Genomic DNA, 22658 nt, shown 5'->3' with positions numbered 1-22658 from the left:
CATGTGGTGGTCTAGGCTATGAGATGACCATGACTGTGGCCATAACACAATCAAAACCATGAAATGATCAAAGTCATGACAGTATTATGACCATGTGCTGACCAAGAGACAACCACGACCATGACATGACCACAGCTGCAAGATGACCATGATGTGATTGTGACCATAAGTTGACCTTGAGATGACCATGAGGTAACAATGAGATGACCATGAGCATGACCATGAGATGACCATGACATCACCATGAGCATGAGATGATTGTGACCAAGAGGTGAGCATGAGATGACCACAACAAACCATGGCCACGTGGTGATCAAGACCATGAGATGATCATCACAATGAGATGACCATGAACATTGAATGACCATGACTGTGACACAATCACAGCTTTGAGATGACCACAATGTGATTGTGGCCTTGAGATGACCATGAGGTGACCATGAAACAACTATGGCCATGAGGTGATCAAGACCATGAGATGACCATGACCATGCAATTACCATGAAACAGTCATGACATTGAGATGAACATGAGGTGACCATGAGATGACCATTACAGTGAGATGTCAATTGGCATGAGATGATGGGGATCAGGAGATGACCATGACATCATGGTGATTATGAGATGATATTGACTGTGACACAACTATGGCCGTGAGCTGACGATGAGATGAACATGAGATGACCATGAGCATGAAATGATTGTGATCAGGAGATGACCATGAACCTGTGATGAAAGCGCTCAGAAAATGACCATGACTATGACTATGGCCATGAGCTGATCACAACATGCCCACCACCATTTCATGACTGTGAGCATTTCATGACCATGACACAGCCATGTGCTCATCAAGGTCATGTGGGGACCACAAGGTGACCATGACTTAACCATGGCCAGGGGGTCATAAAGACCATGACATGAGCAAGGTATCACCATGGCCATGATACAATAACAACCATGAGGTGACCGTAACAATGAGACAACCATGAGCATGAGATGACTGTGACACAGAGATGACCATGAGGTGACCACAACACAACCATGGTCATGAGACCATTGTGACCATGAGGTGATTCTGAGATGACCATGTGATGACCATGATTGTGAGATAACTACAACATGACCATGGCAGGATCCAGACCATGACAGGAGAGTGACCCTGAGTTTGGCACAAGATGATCATGAGATGACCAAGACCATGCAATGACCATGACACAACCATGACCTTGGGATGACCATGAACATATGATGATCATGACCATGATATGAACTTGACAGAACTATGACCGTGACTGTGAGATGAGGGTGATCCGGAAATGACCTGACCACGACCCAACCATGACCACGGGATTACCATCACAATGAGATGACTATGACTGTGCAATGACCATGACCATGAGATGATTGTGGCCAAGAGATGACCATAAGATGATCACAGCACACCATGGCCGTGTGTGATCATGATCGTGAGATGACGGTGAGATGACCATTACAGTGAGATATCCACGAGCAGGAGATGATGGTCATCAGGAAATGACCATGACCCTGAGATGGTCATGAGATGAGATGATCAAGACCATGAGATGACCATGACATAATCATTATCATGTGATAGTGACACAACCATGAACATAAGATGACCATTAGAGTGAGACTACCTGAATGTGACCATGACATGACAGTGACCATGAGATGACCATGAGCATGAGATGATTGTGACCAAGACATGACACCAACGCAACCATGGCCGTGTGGTGATCTGGCCCATAAAATGACCATGTCTGTGACCATAATACGGCCACATCCTTGAAATGATCAAGGTCATGACATAATTCCAACCATGAGATGAGTAAGAGACAACCATGACCATGACACAACCACAGTTTTGACATGACCATGATGTTATTGTGGCCATTAGTTGACCATGTGCTGACCATGAGACAACAATGAGATGGCCATGAGCTTGACCATGAGATGACCATGACATCACCATGAGCATGATAGGATTGTGTCCAAGAGGTGACCATGAGCTGACCACAACACACCACGGCCTTGTGGTGATCAAGACCATGAGATATCATTATGATGAGATGACCATGACCATTGAATGACCATGACTCTGAGATGACCATGAGGTGACCATGAGATGATTGTTATGGTGAGTTGACAATGAGCATGAGATGATGGTGATCAGGAAATGACCATGACTTTGATGATGATCCCACTGTGACTGTGATATGACAATGAGGATGAGATATTGAGACTAAGACATGACAAAGAGATGACCAAGAGATGACCATGACCTTGAACATGAGTGGACTGTGACCCTGAGATGACCATTACATGCCCACGTGGTGACCTGGATCATGAGGTGACCATGATATGACCAACAGGTGACCATGACACAACTATGGCCATGAGGTGATCAAGATCATGAGATGGCCATGACCATGCAATGACCATGACACAGTCATGACCTTCGGATGACCATGAAGTGACCATGAGATGACCATGAGATGACCATTAGAGTGAGATGACAATGGGCATGAGATGGTGGGGATCAGGAGATGACCAAGACCATGAGATCACCACGGCCATGCAATGACCACGACACAACCATGACTGTGAGCATGAGATGATGGGGATCAGGAGATGACCATGAGGTGACCACCATTTGACCATGGCTGTGAAATAATTGTGGCCACGGAATGACCACGACCATGAGATGGTGCTGATAAGGAGATGACCATGGCCATGAGATGACTGTGACCATGAGGTGGCTGTGACCATGAGGTGGCTGTGACCATGAGAGGACTGTGACCATGAGATGACCATGACACAACCACAGCCATGAGGAGATCAAGAAATGTTCATGACTGTGACCGTGACATGACAATGTCTGGGAGATGACCATGAGCATGAGATATTGAGACCGAGATGACCAAGAGATGATCATGACCTTGACCATGAGAGGATGGTGACCATGGGATGAGCACCACATGGCCATGTGGAGGCCAGGATCATGAGGTGACCATGAGATGACCGTGAGACGACCATGACCATGAGGGGATCGAGAAATGTCCATGATTGTGACCATGACATGATGATGACTGTGAGATGACCAGGACATGACCATGAACATAACATGATCCTGACCATGACCATGAGGTGTCCATGAGATCATTGTGACCAAGACATGACCACAATGCAACCATGGCAATGTGGTGATCTGGGCCATGAGATGCTCATGGCTGTGACCATAATACAACCACAACCATGAAATTATCAAAGTCATGACATGATCCTGACCAGGAGATGGCCAACAGACAACCATGACTGTGATGCGACCACAGGCATAAGATGACCATGATCTGGTTACGGCCATGAGATGACCATGAGGTCACAGTGAGATGACCATGAGATCACCATGAGCATGTGATGACTGTGACCAAGAAATGACCATGAGATGAGCACAATACACCATGGCCATGTGGTGATCAAGACCATGAGAGGATCATTACAAAAGGGATGGCCATGACCATTGAATGACCATGACTGTGAGATGAACATGATGTGATTGTGGCCGTGAGATGACCATGGAGTGACCATGACGCCACTATGACCATGAGGGCATCTACACCGTGAGATGACCATGATCATGTAATGACCATGACACAGTCATGACCTTGAGATGACTATGAGGTGACCATGAGATGACCATTACAGTGAGATGACAATGGGCATGTGATAATGAGGATCAGGAGATGACCACGTGGTGACCACAATATGACCATGGATGTGAAATAATTGAGGCCATTGGATGGCCATGACCATGAGATGGTGCTGATAAGGAGATGACCATGACCATGAGGTGACCATGACTGTGAAGTGACCGTGAGATGACCATTATGTTGAGTTGACCATGAGCATGAGATGATGGTGATCATGACTGTGATGATGACCCCACTGTGACCGTGAGATGGCCATGAGCATCAGATATTGATATCAAGAGATGACCAAGAGATGACCATGACCTTGATGCCGGGTCCCCCTGGACCCCATTCCTGCCTTTCCCAGCTCTCAGGTCCCCTTTCCCTCAACACCGGGGACCTCTGAACCCCATTTCTTGGGCACAGGCATCCCCTGGATCCTCCATCCCGCCTCTCCAGGTCCCTTCCTTGAACCTTGGACCCTTCCCGGCTCTCCCGGCTCTCCCCGCTCCGCTTCCTGTCCCCCCAGTCTCTGCGTCCCCCCAGTTCTCAAGCCCCTGCTCGTCCTGCAGGGAGTCCTGGGATGTTCCGGGGGAATTCCCAGGGTTTCCTCTGTCCCCTCCCTCTCCTCACGCTCCCCCGGTCACTTTCGCGTCTCCCAAGTTGCGCCTTCGGGATCTGCCCCGGGAGCGCCCCCGGCACCGGGATCCCCCTGGACCCCCGTACGTGGCAAGAATAACCCCCTGCACTTCCATTTCCCTCCGCATCCATTACCTGGCACCTGGACCCCCTGAACCCCCATTCCGCTGCACCGGAACCCCCGTGCGCCCCCATATCCAGGAATTAAACCCTTCCAAACCCTCCATTCTCACCCATCAGGACCACCCTGCATCCCCTCATCGAGAACCAGTGCCCCCCTGCACCCCCTTTCCTGCCATTACTGTGTATGGGGACCCCCCTTGCACCCCCTTACTTGGCACTGGGACCCTCTCCTGGACCCCTTCACGTGTACTGGGACCCCCTGCACCCCCTTCTCGAGCATCCCGCCCTTCCCAGACCCCAGACGCGCTCTTTTCCTTCACCTTTGCACCCCCAGATCTCCCAAATTTCCGTCTTCCCCCAGTTCTCACTCCCGGCGCTTTCTTAAGGGGTCCCAGGTGGTTCTCAGAGGGCTACAGGGGGGTCGCAGCGGGGATCCAGAGGGATCCAGAGGGATTCTCCGTTCCCTGCCCCCGCCCCGCGCTCTCTCGATCTCTTTCGCTTCCGCGTCCCAACCTGAAAAACCGGGATCTACCCGGCGACCGGTGACGTCATTGAGATATTGGTCTGCCATTGGCGGGCGGGAAATAGCGGAGCCAATGGCGGGGCAGCAGGCTGCTCTCGGGGCGGGGCCAGTGCTGAGGGCGGGGCCATCGCTGGGGGCCGTCCCGCAGCGGAGCAGCGCCATGGCTCCAGCGCTGGGGCTGGGGCTGCTCTTGGGGCTCCTGGGGCTCCTCTGGGACCCGGGGGGCGCGACGAAAGGTGAGTGGGACCTCCGAAATCGCGACCCTCCTGAGCTTCCATTTCCGGGCACCAGGAACCCCCTAAACCTTCATTCCCGGGCACGGAGAAACCCCTGAACCCCTGAGCTCATTTTGGGTCCTCTTACCCCTCCATCCCCTTCCTGGGCACAAGGACCCCCCTGAATCCCCATTCCTGAGCACGAGGACCCCCTTGAGCGCAAATTTCCGGGCAGAGGACCTCCCTGTACCCCCTTATCTGGCACCGGGCCCCCCCTGAACCCCCGTTCCTGGGGATCAGGATCCCTTTGAACTCAGAATCGCGGCACGGGAACCCCCCTGCACCACCATTCCTGGGCACTGGGACACCCTTGAATCTCCATTTCCGGGCCTCGGACCCCCCTGCACCCCCTTTTCGGGCATCCCGCTTTTCCCAGACCCGAGTCCCGCTCTTTTTCTTGACCTTCGGACCCCCTGGACCTCCCAACTTTCCATGTCCCCCCCGTTTTTCTCTCTCGCCGCTTCCCTAAACAGGGTCCCAGAGGGTCCCGGGTGTCCCAGGGGTCTCAGGGGGGTCGCAGCGGGGATCCAAAGGGATCCAGATTAACTCCCAGGAATGCCCCCTTTCTCCCCGTCCCCTCCCTCACCACCCTCCCTCGGTCTCTTTCCCGTCTCCCAGGCTGCGCCTCCGGGATCCGCTCGCCTCTCCCAGCACCAAACCCCCCTCTCCCGTGACTCAGGGACCCCTTGGACCTCTATTCCTGCCTTTCCCAGACCCTCCTTTCCCTCAACACCGGGGACCCCTCGTGCCCATTTCCTGGGCACAGGAACCCCCTGGATCCCTCATCCCACCTCTCCCAATCCCTTCCTTGAACCTTGGACCTTTCCTGCCTCTCCCAGTCCCTTCCTTGAACCTTGGACCCTTCCCCGCTCTCCCGGCTCTCCCCGTTCCGTATCCTGTCCCCCTCAATCTCTTCGTCTCCCCAGTTCTGCACCCCCTGCTCGTCCTGTGGGGAGTCCCAGGGGGTCCGAGAGAGTTCCTGGGATATTATGGAGGGTCCCAGTGGGGATTCTGGGCTCTGGGACTCCCCTGAATTTCCAGTTCTGGGCACTGGGACCCCCCTGTACTCCCTTATCCAGTACCAATCCCCCCTGCATCCCCTTTCCCATCCCTCCCGCCTTCCCCAGCCCCAGACCCCGTTTCCTTTACCCCCGAACCCCCATTCCTGCTTTTCTCAGCCCTTAACCCCTCTTTCCCTCTGCATCAAGGACCCCCAAGCCCCCCATTCCAGCCATCTCCCCACCTTGTGACCCCTTCCCTCTGGGGACACCTGGACTCCCTTTCCTGGGCACAGGGATCCCCTGGAGTGCCCATCCCCTCTCCCAGTCCTTGGAACCCCCTTTCCTTGACCCTGAGCCCCCATTCTTGGACACTGGGTCCCCTTGCACCCCCTTCCCAGCTCTCCCAGTTCCCCTTTCATTGATCCATGACCCCTCAACCCCCCAAATCTCCGTGTCCCCCCAGTTCTCCACTCCCTGCGTTACCTGGATGTGGCGGTGTCAGAGCCCAGCCCGGAGATCCCCCAGTACATGTCCATTGGGTACCTGGATGGGATCCCCTTTGAGCGCTATGACAGCGAGCGGGGCCGGATGGAGCCACTGACAGAGTGGGCAAAGGAGTCAGCTGATCCAGAATATTGGGATAGGAACACCCAGACCGGCGTGCAGAACCAGCACGTGGCTGCCTGGAACCTGCAGACAGTGCGGGACCGGTACAACCAGAGTGGGGGTGAGTGGGGATCTGTGGGGCTGAGGTGGGATCTGTGGGGCTGGGATGGGATCTGTGGGGCTGGGATTGGAATTCATGGGGCTGGGATGGGATCTGTGGGTCTCCATCAGACTCTGGGGTTCCATAGGGCTGGAATGGGGCTCTGTGGGGCTGGGACACAGTTCCATGGGTCTCTGTGGGTACAATCCTCCCAGGTCTCCACACATGGCTACGAGTTGCTGGCTGTGACCTCCTGTCCAACGGGAGCGTCCGTGGATCCCAGCGGCATGGCTACGATGGGCAGGATTACATCTCCTTTGACCTCGAATCCAAGAGATTCGTGGCGGCCGACAGCGCTGCTGAGGTCACCAGGAGGCGCTGGGAACATGGGAACGTGGCTGAGAGGGATACGAATTACCTGGGGCACGTCTGCCCGGAATGGCTCCAGAAATACATCAGATATGCACAGAAGGAGCTGGACCGCAAAGGTGGGAGCAGAATTCCTGTGGGAATGTGGGATTTGGGAATGGAGGAGTTGGGAACACAGGAATTCCTGTGGGAATTCCATGGGCAGATCTCAGCCTCATCCCATTCTCCTGGAATTCCATGAGCAGATCTCAGTCCCATCCCATTCCCATGGAATTCTATGGGCAGATCTCATCCCCATCCCATTCCAGTGGGAATTCCATGGGCAGATCTCACCCCTATCCCATCCCCATGGAATTCCATGGGCAGATCTCACCCCCATCCCATTCCCATGGAATGTCTCTCACTATTATCCTGTTCCAGAGCCCCCTGATGTCCATGTGTCTGGAAAAGAGGAATATGGGATGGTGATCTTGTCCTGCCACGCGTACGGATTCTACCCCAAAACCATCGCAGTCAACTGGATGAAGGGGGATGAAATCCGGGATCAGGAGACGGAGTGGGGCGGGGTCGTTCCCAACAGCGACGGCACCTTCCACACCTGGGCCAGGATCGAGGCGCGGCCGGAGGAGCGGGAGCAGTACCGGTGCCGGGTGGAGCATCCCGGAATGTTGGAGCCGGGGATCTTTGCTTGGGGTGAGGCTGGGAATGTGGAATGTGGGAACTGGGAATTTGGAATTCCCAAATGGGGATTCCCATCCCCCTCCTCACCATCCTGCGTTTCCCAGAGCCGCCATCTGGTGTGACTCTCACCGTGGTGATTGCTCTGTCCGTCATCGCTGCCATCATCATCGTCGCTGCTGTCATCGGATTCATCGTCTGGAAGCGCCAATCCGGTAACTCACGGGATGGGGGTGGGGAAGGGGTACGGATCCCCCTGGCACCGTTCTGGGAATCCTGGGGCATTAATGCTGATCTCACTGTTTTTCCACAGGAGAGGACAGTGCTGGATACAACATGGCAGCTGGTGAGTATCAGGGGTGGATCCAGCCCTGGATGCCCTCTGTGCAAATCCCAGGAGAGATCCTGGGTTAATCCCGGTGTGTGATCAGTGTTGGAATCTCATGGATCTTCTCTTTCTGCAGCAAATGATGCGGAAGCAACGGCTTGAGTGCAGGTATGGAGCAGGATCAGGGTGGGATTGCAGAGGGAGATCAGGGCAGGATGGACAGATTGGGATCAGGGATCAGAGCAGGGGTCCAGAGCAGGGTCAGATGGAATTGTGGAGCTGGATTCTGGAGCAGGATCAGGTGGGATGGATGGATGGATGATGGATGGATGATGGATGATGGATGGATGATTGATTGATGGATGATGGATGGATGATGGGTTGATGGATGGATGGGGATGGATGGATGATGGATGATGGTTGGATGATGGGTCGATGATGGGTGAATGATGGGTCAATGATGGATGGATGAGGATGGATGATGGATGATGGATGGATGATGGGTCGATGATGGATGGATGCATGAATGCATGATGGATGCCTGGAGCAGGATTGGTGTGTGATGGATGGAGAGCAATCAGTTTGGGATTCCAGAGCAGGACTGGGGCCAGGTGGGTGGACAGGATCCAGTGGGATTTATGGTAGAGGATTGGGGTGGGATCACATGGGATGGATGGATAGATTGATGGATGGATTGACGGATGGGGCAGGATTGATGTGGGATGGATGGAGCAGGATTGGGGCAGAATCAGGTGCGATTCCACAGCAGCTCCTGCTCTCCATGGGCTCCAGCCAGGTCCATCCTGTGGGATGGGGACAGGGACAGGGTGACACCGTGACCCTCTCTCATCCCAGCAGCAATCACCACCTAAGGGATCCCTGGAGCTGGATCTGGCCCCTTCCCTGTTCCCAGGAAAGCCAAGAGCTACCAGCAGAGCTCATCTCACAGCTCCCACACACCCACAGCTCTTGCTAATGGATCAATTTCCCATTTTCCAGCATTTTAAAGCCAAGAATCACAAGTATCACCAATGCTTTAGTTCTGGTTTTAGATTATCCTGCTTTGGGCAATAAATCCTGCTTGGGGCAGTAAATCCTGCTTGGGACAATAAATCCATGTTCTTTCCTCCAATGGCTATTAGTTCCTTTCTGGGAGCCAGGAGTGGAAATGGGGATACTGGGGACAGGAATGGGGATGCTGGGAGCAGGGATGGGGACACCAGGATGAGATAGGGACAGCAGGAGTAGGATGGGGACACCAGAATGGGATAGGGACAGCAGAGATAGAGATGGGAACAGCAGGAATGGGAATGGGACACCAGGACTGGAATCGGGACTTGCCAGCCAAGCTCGGCTAAATCTCCCAGGATTCATTTCCCGCTCTCTGTCCCATGTCCGAGGTGTCCCGAGGAGGGTTTGTCCACGTTGGGCTCCTGGAGGGGCAGTGGGATGGGGGGAGGGGTCAGACCAGGCCTTGTTGACCCCAAAGGTCCTTGAGTGTCCCAGAACTGGGGCTTGGGATCTCAGAGTGGTTCCTTGGCCATGACCATGGCCATGAGATGAGAGTGACCATGAGTGACACAACCCTGAGATGACCATGAAATGACCATGACTGTGACCGTGACCATGGGATGACCATGACACACCCACAATCCTGACCATGAGATGATTTGGACCAAGAGATGACCATGGGATGGTCATGGCACAGCCGTGGCCTTGAGGTAACCATGAGGTGACAATGACACGATCATGAGATGACCATTACAGTGAGATAGCCATGAGTGTAAGATGATGGTGATCAGGAAATTACCATGACCATGAGATGACCATTAGATGATCATGGCAATGAGATGACCCCAAGATGACCATGACAGCACCATGGTCATGAAATGCTGATGGCCATGAGATGACCATGACTGTGACCATGACACGATCTTGACCAAAAGGTGACCATGAGATGACCACAACACACTGTGGCTATGTGGTGATCAAGACCATGAGCTGATCATTCACATGAGATGACCACGACCATTGAATGACCATGACTGTGACACAACCATGACTGTAAGATGACCATGATGTCATTGTGGCCATGAGATGACCATGGGGTGACCATGAAATAACTACGGCCATGAGGAGATCAAGACCATGAGATGGCCATGACCATGTGATGACCATGACATAGTCATGAGCTTTAGATGACCATGCAGTGACCATGAGATGGCCATTACAGTGGGATGACAATGGGCATGAGATGATGGGGATCAGGAAGTGACCATGAGGTGACCACAATATGACCATGGCTGTGAAATAATTGTGGCCACGGGATGACCACAACCATGAGATGGTGGTGATAAGGAGATGACCATGAGGTGACCATGACCATGAGGTGATGGTGATCAGGAAATGACCATGACTGAAATGTCGACCCCACTGTTACTGTGAGCTGACCATGAGTATGAGATATTAAGACCAAGAGATGACCAACAGGTCACCATGACCATCAGAAGACTGTAACAATGAGATGACCACCACACGGCCATGTGGTGACCTGGACCATGAGGTGACCATGAGATGACCATGACACAACTACGGCCATGAAGTGATCAAGAAATGTCCATGACTGTGGCCATGACATGATGATGACTGTGAGATGACCACAGGCATGAGGTATTGTGACCAAGAGATGACCATGGCATGACCATGACCATAACATGATCCTGGCCTTGAGATGACCATGAGCATGAGATGATGGTGATTAGGAAATGACCCTGAACATGAGATGATGGTGCTGAGGAAATGACCTTGACGATGACATAACCGTGACCGTGACCATGACATGACTGTGGCCAAAGCTGACCACAAGATGACCATGACTATTTCATGACTGTGAACATGACCATGTCACAGCGTGTGGTGATCAAGGTCATGAGGTGACCATGAGGTCACCATGACTTAACCATGGCCATGGGGTCATAATGACCATGACATGAGCAAGGGATCACCATGGCCATGATACAATAATGACCATGAGATGACCATAACAATGAGACAACCATGAGCATGAGATGACTGTGCCCATGAGATGACCATGAGATGACCACAACACAACCATGGCCATGAGACCATTGTGACAATGAGGTGATTCTGAGATGACCATGTGATGACCATGTGACTGTGAGATAACCACAAGATGACCATGACAAGGTCAAGACCATGACATGATATTGACCATGAGATGGCCACAAGCTGATCATAAGATGACCATGACCATGCAATGATGATGACACAACCATGACCGTGAGATGACTGTGACCATATGATGACCATGACCATGATATGAACTTTACATAACTGTGACTGTGACCGTGACCATGATCATGGCCATGTAAGAACTTGACAGAACTGAGACCATGGCTGTGACCAAGACCATGAGATGGCGGTGATCAGGAAATGACCATGACCATGAAATCACCATGAGATGAGCATTATCATGAGATGACCAGGATCATGGGATGACCATTACAATGATATAACCATGACTGTGATGTGACCATGAGCATGAGATGATTGTGGCCAAGAGATGACCATGAGATGATCAAAACACACCATGGCCATGTGTGATCATGATCATTAGGTGACTGTGAGATGCCCATTGCAGTGAGATGACTGTAAGCATGAGATGACAAAGCAGTACTATGACCATGTAATGACCATGGCTGTGAGACAATCATGACCATCAGGTGACTGTGAGATGACCATGAGACGTTGGTGATCAGGAAATGAAAGCGACCATGAGATGACCATGATCATGGCACAACCACAGCCATGAGATGACCATGATATGATTACAGCCATGAGTTGACCATGAGATGATCATGAGATGACAATGAGCATGAGACAACCCTGACTGTGTCCATGACATGGCCATGGTCATGAGATGACCATTACAATGAGATGACCATAAATGTGAGCTTACTTTGAGTATGTGATGACTGTGACAATAGGTGACCATAAGATGATCATGCTCTTGAGATCATCATGACCATGACTTGGCCATGAGGTGACCGTGATTGGATTGTGACCATGAGATGACCGTAACAATGAGATACCTGAGAGGATGAGATGATGGCTATCAGGAAATGACCCATCACCACATGATGGCCACGAGATGTCTGTGATCACCATGACCATGATCCAACCACAGCTGAGAGATGATCATGGTAAGATTGTGGTAAATCAGTTGAACATGAGATGATTATAAAATGACCATGACCATGACACAACCATGACCATGGGATTACCATTACAATGAGATGACCATGACTGTGAGGTGACCATGCGCATGTGATGATTTTGACCAAGAGATGACCATCAGATGATCACAACACACCATGGCCATTTGTGATCATGATTGTGAGGTTATTGTGAGATGCCCATGACAGTGAGATAACCATGAGCTTAAGATGATGGTCATCAGGAAATGACCATGATCCTGAGATGGCCGTGGGATGAGATGATCAAGACCATGAGGTGAACATGAGGTGATCATGACCCTGACACAACCATGATCAAAAGATGACCATTACAGTGAGATAACCATGAATGTGACCATGACACGACCGTGACCATGAGATGACCATGAGATGAGACGGTTGTGACCAAGACATGACCACAATGCAACCATGGCCATGTGGTGATCTGGCCCATGAGGTGACCATGACTGTGACCATAATACAACCAGAACCATGAAATGATCAATGTCATGACGTGATTCTGACCATGAGTTGACCAAGAGACAACCATGACCATGACATGTACACAGCTGTGACATGATCACGATATGCTTGTGGTTATGAGTTGACCATGAGATGACCATGAGGTAACAATGAGATGACCATGAGCATGACCATGAGATGACAATGACATCACTAAGAACATGAGATGATTGTGACAAAGAGGTAACCGAAGAGGTGACTACAACACATCATGGCTATGTGGTGATCAGGACCATGAGATAATCATTGCGATGAGATGACCACAACCAATGAATGACCATGACTGTGACACACCCATGACTGTGAGATGAACATGATGTGATTGTGACCGTGAGATGACCATGGTGTGACCATGACACAACTATGGCCATGAGGAGATCAAGACCCTGAGATGACCATGACCATGCAATGAACATGTCACAATCATGACCATGAGATGACCACAACACAACCTGGTCCATGAGACCATTGTGACCATGAGGTGATTCTGAGATGACCATGTGATGACCATGACCATGGGATAACCATAATATGACCATGGCAGGATCAAGACCATGACATGATAGTGACCATGAGATGGCCACAAGATGATTATGAGATGAGCATGACCATGCAATCACCATGACACAACCATGACCTTGAGATGACCATGACCATGAGATCAACTTGGCAAGACTGTGACCATGAGTTTGACCGTGACCATGAGATGATGGTGATCAGGAAATGACAATGACCATGAAATGACCATGATCATGAGATGATGAGCACCGTGGGATGACCATTACAATGATATAACCATGACTGTGAGGTGCCCATGAGCATGAGGTGATCACAGCACACCATGGCCATGTGTGATCATGACCATGAGGTGCCTGTGAGATGACCGTTACAGTGGGATATCCATGAGCATAAGATGATGATGGTCATCAGAAGATTACCATGACCCTGAGATGGCCGTGGGATGTGATTATCAAGACCATCAGATGATCATGAGGTGACCATGAGATGACCATTACAGTGAGATGACAATCGGCATGAGATGATGGGGAGCAGGAGATGACCATGAGGTGACCTCAATACGACCATGGATGTGAAATAATTGTCGCCATGGGATGGCCACGACCATGAGATGGCGGTTATAAGGAGATGACCATGACCATGAGATGACCATGACCATGAGGTGATCATGAGATGACCATGACTGTGAGGTGACCATGAGATGACCGTTATGGTGAGTTGACCGTGAGCAAGAGATGATGGTGATCAGGAAATGACCATAACTGTGATGAAGACTCCACTGTTACCTTGAGATGACCATGAGCATGAGATATTGAGACCAAGAGATGACCAAGAGATGACCATGATCTTGACCCTGGGAACCCCTCGACCCCATTCCTGCCTTTCCCAGCTCCCAGATGCCACTTTTCTCAACACCGGGCATCCCTGGGCCCCTTTCCTGGACACAGGGACCCCCTGGATTCTCCATCCCGCCTCTCCCAGTCCCTTCTTTGATCCTTGGACATTTCCCAGCTCTCCTGCCTCTCCCCGATCCGCTTCCTGCCCCAGCCAGTCTCTGCGTTCCCCCAGTTCTCCAGCCCCTGCTCGTCCTGCAGGGAGTCCTGGGAGGTTCCGGGGGAATTCCCAGGGTTTCCTCTGTCCCCTCCCCCTCCTCACGCTCCCCCGGTCACGTTCGCGTCTCCAAAGCTGCGCCTTCGGGATCCGCCCCTGGAGCGCCCCCGGCACCGGGACCCCCCTGGACCCCCGTACCTGGGAAGAGCAACCCCCTGCACTTCCATTTCCCTCTGCACCCATTATCCGGCACCGGGACCCCCTGAACCCCCATTCCGCTGCACCGGACCCCCGTGCGCCCCCATATGCAGGAATCAAATCCTTCCAAACCCTCCATTCTCACGCAGCGAGACCACCCTGCATCCCCTTATCCAGAACCAGCGCCCCCCTGCACCCCCTTTCCTGCCATTACTGGGTATGGGGACCCTCCTTTACACCCTCTTACTTGGCACTGGGACCCTCTCCTGGACCCCTTTTCGTGTACTGGGACCCCCTGCACCCCCTTCTCGAGCATCCCGCCCTTCCCAGACTCTAGATCCGCCCTTTTCCTTCACCTTTTCACCCCCAGATCTCCCAAATTTCCGCGTCCCCCCAGTTCTCCACTCCCGGCGCTTCCTCCAGGGGGGTCCCAGGGGATCCCAGGTGGTTCTCAGAGGACTCTAGGGGGGGCCGCAGCGGGGATCCAGAGGGATTCTCGGGAATTTCCCCGTCCCCTCCCCACCCCTCGCGCTCCCTCGCTCTCTTTCGCTTCCGCCTTCCAACTTGAAAAACCGGGATCTACCCGGCGATTTGTGACGTCACAGACAGGTCGGACAGCCATTGGCGGGATGGAAATAGCGGAGCCAATGGCTGGGCCGGAGGCGGCTCTGGGGGCGGGGCCATCACGGAGGGCGGAGCCAGCACAGGCGGCGGCCCCGCAGCGGAGCAGCGCCATGGCTGCAGCGCTGGGGCTGGGGCTGCTCTTGGGGCTCCTCTGGGACCCCAGTGGGCGCGACGGAAGGTGAGTGGGACCACCGAAATCGCGACCCCCCTGAGCTTCCATTTCTGATCACCGGGAACCCCCTAAACCTGCATTCCCGGGCACGGAAACACCGATGAACCCTCCTGTCACCCCTTCATCCCCTTCCCCAGCACCAGGCCCCCCGAACGCCCATTCCTGGGCACGAGGGCCCCATTTAGCTCCAATCTACGGGCACCGGGACCCCCCTTTATCCCCTTCCCAGCAGCACCAACCCCTGCACCCCCTTATCTGGCACCGGGACTCTCCTGAACTCCCGTTCCTGGGCACTGGGACACCCCTGAATCTCCATTTCCGGAGCTGGGACACCCCCCTGCACCCCCTTTAGGGTATCCCGCTTCTCCCAGACCCTAGTCCCGCTCTTTTCCTTGACCTTTGGACTCCCCGGACCTCCCAACTTTCAGCGTCCCCCCCGTTTTCCAATCCCGCCTCTTTCCAAAACGGGGTCCCAGAGGGTCCTGGGAGTCCCAGGGATCTCAGGGGGGTCACAATGAAGATCCAAAGGATCCAGACGAACTCCTTGGAATTCCCCCTTTCCCCTGTGCCCTCCCCCACCGCACTCCCTCGGTCGTTTTCCCGTCTCCCAGGCTGCGCCTCCGGGATCCGCTCGCCTTTCTCAGCTCCCAGATCCCCCTTTCCCGTGACCCAGAGACCCCCTGCACCCCCATTCCTGCCTTTCCCAGCTCCCAGATGCCACTTTTCTCAACACCGGGCATCCCTGGGCCCCTTTCCTGGACACAGGGACCCCCTGGATTCTCCATCCCGCCTCTCCCAGTCCCTTCTTTGATCCTTGGACATTTTCCAGCTCTCCCGGCTCTCCCCGCTCCGCTTCCTGCCCCTCCAGTCTCTGTGTCCCTCCAGTTCTCCACCCCCTGCTCGTCCTGCAGGGGGTCCTGGGAGGTTCCAGGGGAATTCCCAGGGTTTCCTCTGTCCTCTCCCCCTCCTCACGTTCTCCCGGTCACTTTCGCGTCTCCCAAGCTGCGCCTTCGGGATCCGCCCCTGGAGCGCCCCCGGCACCGGGACCCCCCTGGACCCCCGTACGTGGCAAGAGTAAACTCCCTGTACTTCCATTTCCCTCTGCATCCATTATCCGGCACCGGGACCCCCTGAACCCCCATTCCGCTGCACCGGGACCCCCATGCAGCCCCGTATCCAGGAATCAAACCCTTCCAAACCCTCCATTCTCACCCACCAGGACCACCCTGCATCCCCTTATCCAGAACCAGTGCCCCCTGCACCCCCTTTCCTGCCACTACTGGGTATGGGGACCCCCCCCTTGGGCCCGCTTACTTGGCACTGGGACCTCCTCCTGGACCCCTTCACGTGTACTGGGACCCCCTGCATCCCCTTCTCGAGCATCCCGCCCTTCCCAGATCCCAGACCCGCCCTTTTCCTTCATCTTTGCACCCCCAGATCTCCCAAATTTCCGTGTCCCCCCAGTTCTCCACTCCCGGCGCTTTCTTAAGGGGTCCCAGGTGGTTCTCAGAGGGCTCCAGGGGGCTCGCAGCGGGGATCCAGAGGGATCCAGAGGGATTGTCGGGAATTTCCCCGTCCCCTCCCCACCCCGCGCTCCCTCGCTCTCTTTCGCTTCCGCGTCCCAACCTGAAAAACCGGGATCTACCCGGCGATTTGAGACGTCACTGACAGATCGGGCTGCCATTGGCGAACAGAAAAAAGCAGAACCTAAGGCGGGGCCGGACGCAGATCGGGGGCGGGGCCAGTGCTGAGGGCGGGGCCATCGCTGGGGGCCGTCCCGCAGCGGAGCAGCACCATGGCTGCAGCGCTGGGGCTGGGGCTGCTATTGGGGCTCTTGGGGCTCCTGGGGGACCCGGGGGGAGCGACGAAAGGTGAGTGGGACCCCCGAAATCCCGACGCCCCTGGGCTTCCATTTCTGGGCACCGGGAACCCCCTAAACCTTCATTCCCGGACACGGAGAAACCCCTGAACGCTCATTTTGGGTCCTGTTACCCCTCCATCCCGTTCCCCAGCACAAGGACCCCCTTGAACCCTCATTCCTGGGCACGAGGACCCCATTTAGCTCCAATTTCCGGGCACCGGGACCTCCCTTTACCCCCTTCCCCGGCATCAGCAACGACTGCACCCCCTTATTTGGCACCGGGACCCCCCTGAACCCCCATTCCTGGGCACTGAGACACACCTGAATCGCCATTTCCGGGCCTGGGACCCCCCTGCACCCCCTTTTCGGGCATCCCGATTTGCCCAGACCCGAGTCCCGCTCTTTTCCTTGACCTTTGGACCCTCCCGGACCTCCCAACTTTCCGTGTCCCCCCCGTTTTCCAATCTCGCCTCTTCCCAAAACGGGTCCCAAACGGTCCCGGGTGTCCCAGGGGTCTCAGCGGGGATCCAAAGGGATCCAGATGAACTCCCTGGAATTCCCCCTTTCCCCCCGTCCCCTCCCCACCGCACTCCTTCGCTCTTTCCCGTCTCCCAGGCTGCGCCTCCGGGATCCGCTCGCCTCTCCCAGCTCCCAGACCCTCTTTTCCCTCAACACTGGGGACTCCTGGACCCCCTTTCTTGGGCACAGGGACCTCTTGGATCCCCCATCCCGCCTCTCCCAGTCCCTTCCCTAAAGCTTGGACTCCTCCTGGCTCTCCCCGTTCCTCTTCCTGTCCCCCCCAATCTCTTTGTCCCCCAAGTTCCCCACCCCCTACTTGTCCTGCGGACCATGCCCAAGGCGTCCGGATGGTCCCTGGGAGATTGTGGAGGGTCCCTGGGGGGATTCTGGGCTCTGGGACCCCCCTGAATTTCCAGTTCCGGGCACTGGGACCCCGCCTGCACTCCCTTATCCAGTTCAATCCCCTCCTGCACCTCCTTTCCCATCCCGCCTTCCCCAGACACCCCTTTTCCTTCACCCTGAGACCCCCTGGACCCCCATCCCTGCTTTTCTCTGCCCTACTGCCCCCTTTTCTCTCTTCATCAAGGACCCCCCGAGCCCCCCAATCCAGGTCTCCTCACCTTGTGACCCTCCTTTCCTTGGCACTGGAGACCCCTGAACCCCCTTTCCTGGGCACAGGGATCCCCTGGAAGCCCCATCCCCTCTCCCAGTCCTTGTATTCCCCTTTCCTTGACACTGGGATTTCCCTGAGCCCTCATTCCTGGACACTGGGACCCTCTTTCTCAGCTCTCCCAGTTCCCCTTTCATTGATCTATGATCCTACTCAACACCCCCAAATCTCCGTGTCCCCCCAGGTCACTCCCTGCGTTACCTGCACGTGGGGGTGTCGGAGCCCAGCCCGGGGATCCCCCAGTTCATGTCCATTGGGTACCTGGATGGGATCCCCTTCACCCGCTACAACAGCGAGCGGGGCCGGGTGGAGCCACTGACAGGGTGGATAAAGGATGGAGTTGATCAGGAATATTGGGATAGGAACACCCAGATCGGCGTGCACAACCAGCAACTGGCTGCCAGGAGCCTGGATACACTGCGGGACCGGTACAACCAGAGTGGGGGTGAGTGGGGATCTGTGGGGCTGGGATGGGATCCATGGGGTTGGGATGGGGATGCATGGGGCTGGGGTGGGGTCTTTGGGGCTGGGATGTGGACCCCTTGGCCTGGGATTTGGATCCGTGGGGCTGGAATTGGGATCCATGGGGATGGGGTGGGATCCATGGAGCTGGGGTGGGATTCATGGGGCTGGGATTTGGATCTCTGGGGTTGGGGCTGGGATCCATGGGGCTGGGGTGGGATCCATGGAACTGGGATTGGGATCCATGGAGATGGGGTGGGGTCACTTGGGTTGGGATTGGAATCTGTGGGACTGGGATTGGGATCCATAGGGCTGGGGTGGGATCTGTGGGGCTGGGATGGGATCTGTGAGGCTGGGGTGGGATCCGTGGGGCTGGGGTGGGATCCATTATGCTGATATGGGATATCTCATGATCCATGGGTTGGGATGTGGGTACATAGGGCTGGAATGGGGCTCTGTGGGGCTGGGACACAATTCCATGGGTCTCTGTGGGTACAATCTCTCCAGGTCTCCACACATTTTTGCAAGTTGCTGGCTGTGACCTCTTGTCCGATGGGAGTGTCCATGGATCCCGCCGGGATGGCTACGATGGGCGGGATTTCATCTACTTTGATCTGGAATCCAAGAGATTCGTGGCGGCCGACAGCGCTGCTGAGGTCACCAGGAGGCGCTGGGAACATGGGAACGTGGCTGAGGATTATACATATTACCTGGGGCACGTCTGCCCGGAATGGCTCCAGAAATACGTCAGATATGGGCAGAAGGAGCTGGACCGCAAAGGTGGGAGCAGAATTCCTGTGGGAATGTGGGATTTGGGATTGGAGGACTTGGGAACCTGGGAATTCCTGTGGGAATTACATGGGCAGATCTCAACCATGGAATTCCATGGGCAGATCTCACCCCCATCCCATTCCAGTGAGAATTCCATGGGCAGATCTCAGCCGCATCCCATTCCCATGGAATTCCATGGGTGTCTCTCACCATTATCCCATTCCAATGGGAATTCCATGGGCAGATCTCACCCCCAGCCCATTCCCATGGAATTCCATGTGCAGATCTCAACCCCATCCCATTCCAGTGGGAATTCCATGGGCAGATCTCACCGCTATCCCATTCCCATGGAATTCCATGGGCAGATATCACCCCCATCCCATTCCCATGGAATTCCATGGCAGATCTCAGCCCCATCCCATTCCCATGGAATTCCATGGGTGTCTCTCACTGTTATCCCATTCCAGAGCCCCCTGATGTCCATGTGTCTGGAAAAGAGGAATACGGGATGCTGACCTTCTCCTGCCATGCGTATGGATTCTACCCCAAGACCATTGCAGTCAACTGGATGAAGGGGGATGAAATCCGGGATCAGGAGACGGAGTGGGGCGGGGTCGTTCCCAACAGCGACGGAACCTTCCACACCTGGGCCAGGATCGAGGCGCGGCCGGAGGAGCGGGAGCAGTACCGGTGCCGGGTGGAGCATCCCGGAATGTTGGAGCCGGGGATCTTTGCTTGGGGTGAGGCTGGGAATGTGGAATGTGGGGACTGGGAATTTGGAATTCCCAAATAGGGATTCCCCTCCCTCTCCTCACCATCCTATGTTTCCCAGAGCCGAAATCTGGTGTGAATCTCACCGTGGTGGTTGCTCTGTCGGTCATCGCTGCCATCATCATCGTTGCTGCTCTCATCGGATTCATCGTCTGGAGGCACCAATCCGGTAACTCACGGGGTCGGGAAGGGGCACGGATCCACCTGGCACTGTTGTGGGAATCCCGTGCCACTGACGCTGGTCTCACTGTTTTTCCACAGGGAAGGACAGTACTGGATACAGCATGGCAACTGGTGAGTATCGGGGGCGGATCCAGCTCTGGATCCCTTCTGTGCAGATCCCGGGAGAGATCCTGGGTTAATCCTGGTGTGTGATCAGTGCTGGAATCTCATGGATCTTCTCTTTCTGCAGGAAATGATGCGGGAACAAAGACTTGAGTGCAGGTATGGAGCAGGATCAGGGTGGGATTGCAGAGGGGGATCAGGACAGGATGGACAGATTGGGATCAGGGATCAGAGCAGGGGTCCAGAGCAGGATCAGATGGAATTGTGGAGCTGGGTTCTGGAGCAGGATCAGGTGGGGTGGATGGATGGAATGATGTATGATGGATGGATGATGGATGGATTGATGGATGGATGATGGGTTGATGATGGATGATGGATGGATGATGCGTCGATGATGGATGGATGATGCATGATGGGTCGATGATGGATGGTTGGATGGTTGGATGATGGCTGGATGATGGATGATGGATGGATGATGGATGGATGATTGATTGATGGATGATGGATGGATGAATGATGGATGGATGATGGATGGTTGGATGGATGGATGGATGGATGATGGATGGATGATGGATGGATGATGGGTCCATGATGGATGGATGAGGATGGATGATGGATGGATGATGGGTCAATGATGGATGGATGGATGATGGGTAGATGGATGATGGATGAGGATGGATGATGGATCAGTGATGGATGATGGATGGATGCATGAATACATGATGGATGCCTGGAGCAGGATTGGTGTGTGATGGATGGAGAGCGATCAGTTTGGGATTCCAGAGCAGGACTGGGGCCGAGTGGATGAGGCAGGATCCGGTGGGATGGATTGTACAGGATTGGGGTGGGATCTGGTGGGATAGATGGATGGATGGATGGATGGATGGATGGATGGATGGATGGATGGGCAGGATTGATGTGGGATGGATGGAGCAGGATTGGGGTGAAATCAGGTGGGATTCTGGAGCAGCTCCCACACTCCATAGGCTCCAACCAGGTCCATCCTGGGGATGGAGACAGGGACAGGGTGAGACCATGACCCTCTCTCATCTCAGCAGCAATCACCACCTGAGGGATCTCCGGAGCTGGATCCGGCCCCTTCCCCCTTCCCAGGAAAGCCAAGAAATGCCAGCAGAGCTCATCTCATTGCTCCCACACACCCACAGCTTTTGCTAATGCATCAATTTCCCTTTTTCCAGTGTTTTAAAACCACGAATCACAAATATCACCGATGCTTTAGTTCTGGTTTGAGATCCTACTTGGGGCAATAAATCCTACTTGGGGGAATAAATTTTGCTTGAGGCGATAAATCCAGGTTCCCTCCTCCAGTGTCTGGCAGTTCTTCTCTGGGGGCCAGGAATGGGAATGGGGATACTGGGGACAGAGATAGGGACACCAGAATGGGATAAGGACAGCAGAGATAGAGATGGGAACAGCAGGGATGGGAATGGGGACACCAGGACTGGGATGGGGACACCAGGACTGGAATTGGGACTTGCCAGCCACCCCTGGCTCCACCCCCCAGGATTCATTTCCTGCTCTCTGTCCCATGTCCGAGATGTCCCCAGGAGGGTTTTGTCCACACTGGGCTCCTGGAGGGGCAGTGGGATGGGGGGAGGGGTCAGG

The 22658-nt window shown here is 54.3% G+C and overlaps 2 protein-coding genes across 4 annotated transcripts; both read left to right on the top strand.

Annotated features, from left to right (window-relative positions):
* Positions 1 to 5120: 5120 nt before the first annotated feature.
* LOC117009818 (class I histocompatibility antigen, F10 alpha chain-like) lies at positions 5121 to 22358 on the top strand. 3 transcript variants are annotated; one of them, XM_033084188.1, is made up of 8 exons: positions 5121 to 5231; positions 6735 to 6998; positions 7193 to 7465; positions 7767 to 8039; positions 8132 to 8239; positions 8338 to 8370; positions 8489 to 8520; positions 22091 to 22358. In XM_033084188.1, the coding sequence occupies exons 1-7, from the start codon at positions 5156 to 5158 to the stop codon at positions 8512 to 8514; spliced, it is 1053 nt and encodes a 350-aa protein (XP_032940079.1). In that variant the 5' UTR covers positions 5121 to 5155; the 3' UTR covers positions 8515 to 8520; positions 22091 to 22358. The 3 variants fall into 3 exon arrangements, with proteins under 3 accessions (XP_032940079.1, XP_032940077.1, XP_032940078.1); XM_033084186.1 differs by lacking the exon at positions 22091 to 22358 and adding an exon at positions 9211 to 9484; XM_033084187.1 differs by lacking the exon at positions 22091 to 22358 and adding an exon at positions 9208 to 9484.
* On the top strand, positions 17476 to 22358 carry LOC117009819 (class I histocompatibility antigen, F10 alpha chain-like). Its single transcript, XM_033084189.1, has 8 exons — positions 17476 to 17564; positions 18928 to 19188; positions 19713 to 19985; positions 20444 to 20716; positions 20809 to 20916; positions 21009 to 21041; positions 21160 to 21191; positions 22088 to 22358. The coding sequence occupies exons 1-7, from the start codon at positions 17489 to 17491 to the stop codon at positions 21183 to 21185; spliced, it is 1050 nt and encodes a 349-aa protein (XP_032940080.1). The 5' UTR covers positions 17476 to 17488; the 3' UTR covers positions 21186 to 21191; positions 22088 to 22358.
* Positions 22359 to 22658: the final 300 nt, after the last annotated feature.

This window comes from Catharus ustulatus, chromosome 36 (assembly GCF_009819885.2).
Source record: "Catharus ustulatus isolate bCatUst1 chromosome 36, bCatUst1.pri.v2, whole genome shotgun sequence".
NCBI lineage: Eukaryota > Metazoa > Chordata > Aves > Passeriformes > Turdidae > Catharus > Catharus ustulatus.
The sequence above is the reverse complement of the archived record's forward strand: the minus strand, read 5'-3'. Positions and strand labels throughout refer to the sequence as shown.